Genomic DNA, 9059 nt, shown 5'->3' with positions numbered 1-9059 from the left:
AATATTCAAAGATATATTTTTTTACGACAATATAAAATGAAACCTGAACATTACGAAATGTGAGTACGTATAGTAAGACCCACAAATTCTTACTTGTGACGTTCATAAGTTTATGATGTCTCACACTTAATTCAGATAAATATTAAAAAGAAAAGAGAATCGTGACTTGTGATACATCACAAGTTTATAACCGTCACAAACAATAAAACCGTCACAACAAGACCTGCTAAATAATACCTAACATACACTGCATATATATTCCAATGTCCAATGGTTCTTAGCTTCTTATAACCTTCCAAAATATCAAGAGAATCATATCATCTATGAGTCATCACTCATCATGAACAATACACCTAACAACATATAGACTTGTCATCACAACATCAAACTCACAAAAAACACATCAACAACAATCAACAATCACCGAAAAGGCTAGAGTTACACTCAGACGCTTCTTAGAGTACTCCGAGTAATATAATATCGCGCCACGTATAACTAACTAGACTAAGAAAAAAGTGATGACTGAATTTGCAACAAATGATGATAACAATCAGCCGCAGTTGGTCTATTCTCCGGATTAACCTCCATACATTTTTCTTCCAATTCTCTAATCTTAATCCCTACAACACTTTCTTCACCTTTTGTAACCTTCACACCACTAGTCTTAACCAAATACCCTACTCCCCATACATCCACTTTAACCCCATGGACCCCACGCGCCATTTCTGGCGCGTGTCCCTCAACCGCCACCCTAGGGTTTATTTGCGGTGCCCCGACCGCCTCCTCAAAACCCGAGACAAACCACTCCTTTTCGGAACCCGACTTTAACATGACTTTATCCCAAGAAAGATCCCTATGCATGAAACTCAAGTCATGTAATGCAACTAGGGCTTTTGTTACTTGCTTTAGGGCTAAAATTAATTGCTCACAATTTTTTGGCTTGGTTTTAATTCCTCTAGGTTTAAACCCTAATGATAATTCAATCTCATTATGGGAGATTAAATGTTCTGCATGAGGGATTCTTTGATCTAACATGTCATAAATTTCCTTAATTTTTTGCCAATTTTTTTTACTAGGGTAAAATTTGGTCATGGTATTGGGTGTCATCTCAATAATGGTACCATCTCCTAGGGTTTGTCGATTAAAATCGCTTTCGCAATTTTTTGAGCATTTTTCGGCTAATGAGGCGAGCAAAATCCCGATTCTCCAACATGGGATTATTGATTTTAGTCTCTCAGACGGGTTTGAAAGGTCTAAGGAGTAAAGGTCAGTTCGGGTTATTTCAGGTTTGTGGGATGATGATGAGGTGGACGAGGTTGATTGTTTTTGTGACGGACTTAATGCACAAAATGTGACATTATGTCCTATGGAATAATACCCTAGGACATAAGGGAGCTCATTATTGTAGGTCCATACCATTTTGGTTGTAATAGTAGAGGATGGGTCGTCAGTCTCGGACTGTGACGACATTTCTCTAATCCGATCAACCTCCTCACCTCGCCATAAGCACAATTTCTTAACCATCCCGGTTAAATTAGGCCATGTATCATGTAACAACTCGGATTTGGATTTCACCTTATTTTGCTTCCTTATGAAGACCATCTCAATAGGGCAGAATTTTGAGATAACCCGGTTGATACAATCGTCCCATAGGCCAATGTAGGAGTCTCGACTTGTCGAGGTTGAACCACTAATACTTGGATTTGATCGGATAATTGAACTTAAGACGTCGATTGTGAAGGATTTACAATCCAATGGATCACTTGAGGAGGTAGTAAAAAAGAGCTCCTTTCCTTGTGGTAAATCGCGGTAAATGTCCCTACGTAGGGGCATTCGGAATTCCTCGGGTGGCGGCTCTTGTATGTACCATGAGAGCTCCATTAAGGTTGGTAGTGTTCCTGGTAACATTCTTAAGCATCCTAGGTGATAATCTGTTGGATCTTGAAACTCCCCTGTACAAATTATTATTAACATATTATTAATGCATGATTAACAATTATTTTTTAAATTAACACGTAAACAATATTAATTTTTACTATTAAGGTAAAAAGAAATTAATTTTAGGGTAATTTGATAATGTAACTTACATCTTGTGCTAGGATCTCCAATTGGAATGGCAAATCTCTCATTAATACCTTGAAAGTAACAAAGAATGTATTAGAGTTATTTTTACAATAAAATTCACAAAAAGAAAATTAATAAATCATACTCATCATGTTATAAAAAATAGCTATTGACATTATTGGTTTTTGAAGGTTTATTTACATCGGTTTTGGTCTATGTAAATCCAGGTGACGTATATATGGTCTTTTTATCGCATTATTATTGTTAGTTGACTTCCAATTTGTATGGTTGATATACGATTAATTCACTTCTAATTCCCTCTTTCTTTTATGCATACCGACTCATATCGAGTCGGTTTCGGGTGTTTTTCCTTGCATTTTGTGCCCAATGCCCGTACTTGTTACCTTGTGCTTCCTTTTGTAGGAAACGATCCAAGTATAGAGAAATTGGGGCAAGAAGGGCACCCCATTGCCTTTACATGAAGAAGAGGTGAAAAAATGGTGAAGAGTGTGTTTTGCCGGCAGACCGGCAGCCGGTCTGGCAACCGGCAAAACACACCCCAGAGAATCAATGAAGTTTTTGAAGAAAAGTTGAAGACTGTGTTTACCGCCAATTTGTATGGTCTAACCTTTACTTTATCTTCAATTTTCACCTTTAAAACTCCAATAGAACCATATAGAAGCTCATCATGTTAAGAAAAAATATTACATTATACGGAGTAATAATTTAACGCATTATTATACGGAGTAATAATTTAACGCATTAATAATCACAAATCATCTATTGTTTTTTCTATATTTAACTTTTATCTAATCATTTACTCCAATCACAAATTCTTAATCTTCAATTTTCACCTTTAAAACTCCAATAGAACAATATTGAAACTCATCATGTTATATGTCAAATTATATACGGAGTAATTAATCTTTTATCGAATTATTAAAATGAGGGATAAATAGTAACAAAATATCATCTATTTTTTGTAATTTTTTCTCTACTTAACACATTCTTTTAAGTATTACTCTGTATCTATTTATCCTGATCAACTCAACGTTCATTTACATAAAAAAATATTAAGCTAAGAGTTTGTCAATGCAAATGCTAGAAAGAAATGCATGTTCATTGGTTCCTATACTTTATCGCAACTAATACATTAAAAAGACGATCTCTAACATGCATTTCTTTCTAACATTCGCCTCTGAATTACTACTTGCGATAAAGTATAGGAACCAATTAATAATGTGACGAAGTATACGTACCAGAAGTTTGATTAGACCTTGATCGTCTACCAAAAACCTTAAGTTGCGAACCAGGAACAAAAGAATCAACAGAAAAACCCTTAAATGGACCATCTTCAAATGCTTCTAAAGTAGAAGCAACCATTGAATCATCAAAATAAACAATTTCATCTGCATTAAACAAACTTGTACCATGAACCTTGATTCTTCCTCTATGGTACTCACCCTCTTCTGCCCACAAGCTCACCGACTCGTCCCACGTCATCCTTAGTCTCCCAATTCGCCTCATTTCCGCTCGTGTTCCAAAATCGAGTAATGGGTGGTGGTGCGGGTGTGGATGTGGGTAAGGGTCGTACCCTACTAGCATTGGGTGTCTTGGGTTGCTACGCATTGTTGTGTATTGCTCCATTTGTCTTGTTCTTGCTAACAAAACAACAAATGTAACGCATTTTGTAAGATAAATGATAAAACCCGACTAATGGAAGTCCAAATTCTAACAATGTACGTTATTATTAGACATTTTTTCACATTATGTTAGCTCTAAAAATGCCGAAAATTTGTTTATATATATTTTTCTTTAGAATAAAATTTTTTGATTTTTTTAAAAATCTTCGTAATAAATATTGTCTGACTAAAAAAAAGTCAACAACTTATACTGTACACAAGTACTGTATACAAAACATGTGAGTAGATGATTTAATATTTTTTTTTTTTGAAAAATAAAAAAAGAAGTCAAACAAGTTGAGGTAATTTACATATTACAATTTTGATATTTTCTTAAGACATACAAATTTATGATCAAAATTTTAAAAATTAATCAAAAAAACACTAACAAATTATAGTGAAAGTACATAAAATATCGGATAAGACTGTCTCTCAATAATGCTTATAAAAAACCGCTCACATAATTAGTCTTTGCATAAATTGCATTGATAAACAATTTATCAACAAGTATACAACAAATCAACAATATATTTTGACGTATTAATTAATCTCAACATGATAAGTTTTTCATATTATTACTACCGTCTCTCAACAATCATAATGTAAGACCGTCTCTCAATAAGACTACTTGTGAAAATTCTCAACAATGTACGTCACACCTAATCATATTATTAGAAAAAAAATGACAACAATATATTTTAATTTTGACTTATTATTTAACCTCGACATCATAGGCTTTTCATATTTTTGTATAAAAAATCTCGACAATGTCACACCTAGTCATATTATTAGAAAGAAAAATGACAACAATGTATTTTGACTTATTATATTTAATAATCTCGACATCATAGGCTTTTCATATTTTTATAGACCGTCTCTCAATAACGCTTATGAAAAATCTCCACAATGTCACACCTAGTCATATTATTAGAAAGAAAAATAACAACAATGCATTTTGACTTATTACTGTATTTAATAATCTCAACATCATAGGCTTTTCATATTTTTGTAGACCGTCTCTCTATAACGCTTATGAAAAATCTCCACAATGTCACACTACCTAGTCAAATTATTAGAAAGAAAAATGTGAACAGTGTATTTTGACTTGTTATTTAATAATCTCGACATCATAGGCTTTTCATAATTTTATAGACCGTCTATCAATAACGTTTATAAAAAATCTCGACAATGTCACACCTAGTCACATTATTACAAAAAAAAAAAAATACCAAACACTAAATAAAAAAATCATACCAGCAAGCATACTCGACATGGGAAATTCATCATCTCGATACGACGACATCCCCGGTAAAGACGGCGGAGGAGGAGGCGGAGGCGGTAACGCTTTAAACCCGAAATCACCAACACCATGTTGGTAAAAAATATTACTAGTAGTAGTAGAAGTAGGTCTCATTCTAGGACCCATAAATTGAGTTAATTCTTCAAAAACTTGTTCATCAAAAGAAGCAGGTAATCTATGTAATTTTCTTTCATACGGTGATAATCTAAAATAACTTTTACCACCACCACCACCAATATTAATATTACTATTATTACTGTTACTTTCTTTTTCACCGCCTCTTTCCCATTCATATACTTTCCTAAATTCACCCAACATATTATCCCATTTCGTTCCCGCCGTCTTCGCATCTCTATTTACACCTTCTTTCATTAAAAACTCCGCCACTTCTTTATCTTTTTCCGCTCTTGTTTTCCCCCTTCCTCCTCCACCACCTCCGCTTCCGCTTCCGTCTCCTGACAAGGAGACGGAGGACGCGGAGGTGGTGGAGTCTTGGTATTGGGCCCGCCATGCCTTGGCGAGCCATAACATTTCATGTGGTTTCCATACTGGACTTACAAATTTACCTTTTCTTAGTTGTTGTTTGGAGAATTCCTGTGCTGACGGGGACGATGACGTGTCTGGTGATGTTGGGCTTTGTTGTGGGCCTGGGCCTGGACCTGGGCCTAATGGGCTTTGTTGTTGTTGAGGTTGTTGTGTCCATTGGTGTAGGATTGGTGAACGTGATGAAGTTGTGTACCTTGGTTTTTTAGTAGTACTACTAGTAATAACTTGTTCAAGTGTATCTTTTTCTTCTTTTTTGTCACTCATTTCGATATTATTCTCTACGATATATTACAAGAAGTTGAGAATTCTCATTCTCGACTCAGTTTTTTAGGATATTTTGAGTAGAGAAAGAGTAATGTTTTTTTTTTGTGTGTGTTTTTGAAGAGAAATGAGAAAATAATGAATTATGCATGTGATTTATGTGAGTGGTAGAAAAACCCCACTAGGGTTTTGTAGTAGAAGCTTTAAAATAGAAGAAAAATATTTAATTATTTATTTATTATTATTGAAATTATTATTATTATTATTAATAAGAATAATGGAGTAATGAATAATGTTGCTAAATATGTGAAAGGGAAAGTCACAAGAAAACATAAGATTAAGAAAGAGTGAGTAGGGAAAAAAGTCGAAAGAGTGAGAAGATGTGGAACTGTATTGATTAAGACTGTTCAGATTTTGGCACTTGTAGCTTGTTACTATATTAATAATGAGTCGGTCTCTCTTACGACGGTCATATTAACATAAACACGAGTCAATTTAAATACTCCCTCCTATTTCCTTATATCTTTCCATTTCTTTTGGGCACAAAAATTAAGAAAGGGAAAGAAAGAAGGAATAAAGTAGAATAAAGTATTGTAAGTTGTGAAATTTATAGGTAAGAGAAAATAATAAAGAATGAATGATGAATAAAGAATAAATAAAGTAATGAGAGTCGTTGATTTTTTAGGAGAGAGAAATTAATAAAAAATGAATGAAACTTACAAAAAAAAAGAAAAGAGGGGAGATAATCAAACTTGTGTGAAAAAAGGAAAGAGGGAAGATAATAGAAAATTGGAGGGAGTACTATATTCTGTATTATATAGGTGGATATACTACAAGAGAAGACATAGATAGAGACTAAATTAGCAACTGAGTGATAATCAGTAGCAAAATGAAATATTTAGTAACAAAATTAGCGACTACATATTAATTAGTCTCTAATTTTAGATACTAACTTATAGGTGTAGCGAAATTAGACGCTAATTTAGAGACCAAATGTGACTTGTAGCTAATTTCGTAGCAACCGGTATATTTGGCTACCAAAATTACCGCAGTAGCTAGTTCAGTAGCAATTTATTGGACCGCTTTAATTCCCGCGCATATTTTTTTTCCTCCACCCGACCCGCTTTAATTCCCGCGATACTTTGTTTTTTCCTAATACTCAGTTAGCCTAATTAACCTAAATCCCCTCAAATTATCTTCTCTCCCATATCCCACCAATTCATATCATATATAACTACCTATGATTATAATTCACAAATAGCTTGCAGTCATTACTTTAATTCTAATTGAGGTTAGATTCTTATATTTTCTTTATCTCTTTGATTAATTTATGTCGATATAACTATTTGCTATGTCAATTTGATTATTTTCTTAGGTTTTCATAGATAATTTGAAAGTCAATCAATTGTTGTTAAATTACTTTGGTTGCTTATGTTGCTTTCATATTAGATTGTTTAATTTAATGGGGGTAAGAGCAAGATAAACATGTTTGATTGGTTTGTTTATGAGAATAGAGGAAGACTTTTGTAATTGGATGTTCACAGTAAAAAATAATAAGTAGTAAAATCCCAAATAAAGTTTTGATAAAAGCAAGTTTTGATAAAAGATTTCATCAAATTTTGGTATCACCGTTCCCCTTAATTCATCTTACCTTCCTTCAACCCATCTAGTCCATGCTTTTGTTTTGTTTGCTTGATAATAATTAAAGATTTCTGGGAGTATCAAAGTCCAATAACAACAATGAATTAGATCAATTTTGAGATGTTTTTTTTGTTGGATAACGATAATGGATCAAAGTAAATTAGGTACAAGGTTTCTCCTTTCTTTGCTTTAGCGTAAAATTTCGTTTGTTATTTTGGATTGCTTTGGAATATCACTAAATCTCATTTGTGACGGTGATATCCGTTACAAGCTTGTGACGGATACCATTTTCTCTCACAAAATACCCATGAGAGGTGAGAGATATCCGACACAAGCTTTGTTAGAATATAATGTCTTGTTTAGCTGTTATAAAATCAGTATGTATTACTAATTAGTTTGGATTATCGGTTATGTTCCGTTCCTATCAATAGAAATATCTCTATCTGCATAATCGTGTTAAGACCTCACTCCGTTTTATTGATTTTTTTACCTTTGATTAAAATACCCTCACAAAGAATAAAGAGTTAGACAAATGATTGAGACGGAAGGAGTATTATATGAATATGACGGATGCTTAATGTTGTCTTTCCTTTCGCTAGCTAGCTTACGTCAACTTCAGTATGCTATGATTCCAAATTTGTCAACTTCAGTATGCTATGAGTCCAAATTTGTCCTTTGTAGAATGAACATTAACTTATGATACTTCCATTAATGAGGGATGTTCCCTTATTTTTTTTTTTAACTGTATTTCGAAGATTAAAGTTAGTAAATTATTTGAGTAACCTCATTTTTTCATACACACTTAATCACTTGCATACTGTTTATGACATGACAGATTGCGTAAAGCCCTCATTTGAGTACCAGATCACTAACTTCGACTTCACTCTACCAGGTATGTTTGACCAGCAACTTTTTTTTTCTGTCTTATTTTTTCCGTTTTCTGTATACGTGGTTCTATCATCATTTAAGTTATGTAATTTGCACCATGCCTATTAGAGTTTTAAAATTACTGGGGCGTATTAAGAGAATTGGAGGCTTTGTGCTCCGAAAAAAATGAGGTCTCAAATATGAATGTATAAGTGTACTCTATTTTAAGGTTTGGATTGAATTCCATCAATAAAACTTGTAATTTTAATGACCAAAATCAGAGGATCGGTTTTCACGCTCATGACTAGACATGGCCTTAGACCGTACATTCTATCAAGTCCCATTATTGGGATTAATTACTGTTGTACTAATTTTAATCAACTATTATAGATTTAATACTCGTAGTATTTGCATTAATCAAAGACGTAATTTGGTAGATGAAAACTTGGTTGTTCACTCGTGAATGCTGCTGAGTGAACATTAAACTTTAGTGAAAATTTGAGCTACAACTTTAGGGTGGCCAACCAGGCATGTGTTCTGTCTTCAAATATAAGACAAGAAGATAAATACAGATTAAATAAAGAAAATCATCATATACATTGGATCAATGTAACAAACAATGATATCATTCAAATGCCAATTGAAATAAATATGTATAAATATAAAATCTGAAATTAGCTAGCTGTCTTATTTTTTCC

At 33.3% G+C, this 9059-nt stretch overlaps 1 protein-coding gene across 1 annotated transcript; it reads right to left on the bottom strand.

Moving 5' to 3' along the window:
* Positions 1–277: 277 nt before the first annotated feature.
* Positions 278–6026, bottom strand: LOC141609440 (uncharacterized). The gene is made up of 4 exons (XM_074428488.1): positions 5001–6026; positions 3324–3725; positions 2088–2135; positions 278–1952 (listed from the first exon to the last, which is right to left on the bottom strand). Exons 1-4 carry the CDS (start codon positions 5854–5856, stop codon positions 505–507), a joined length of 2754 nt encoding a protein of 917 aa, XP_074284589.1. The 5' UTR covers positions 5857–6026; the 3' UTR covers positions 278–504.
* Between the last annotated feature and the right edge of the window lie 3033 nt (positions 6027–9059).

Source organism: Silene latifolia, chromosome 10 (assembly GCF_048544455.1).
Source record: "Silene latifolia isolate original U9 population chromosome 10, ASM4854445v1, whole genome shotgun sequence".
NCBI lineage: Eukaryota > Viridiplantae > Streptophyta > Magnoliopsida > Caryophyllales > Caryophyllaceae > Silene > Silene latifolia.
This window is presented reverse-complemented; position numbering and strand designations above follow the sequence as displayed.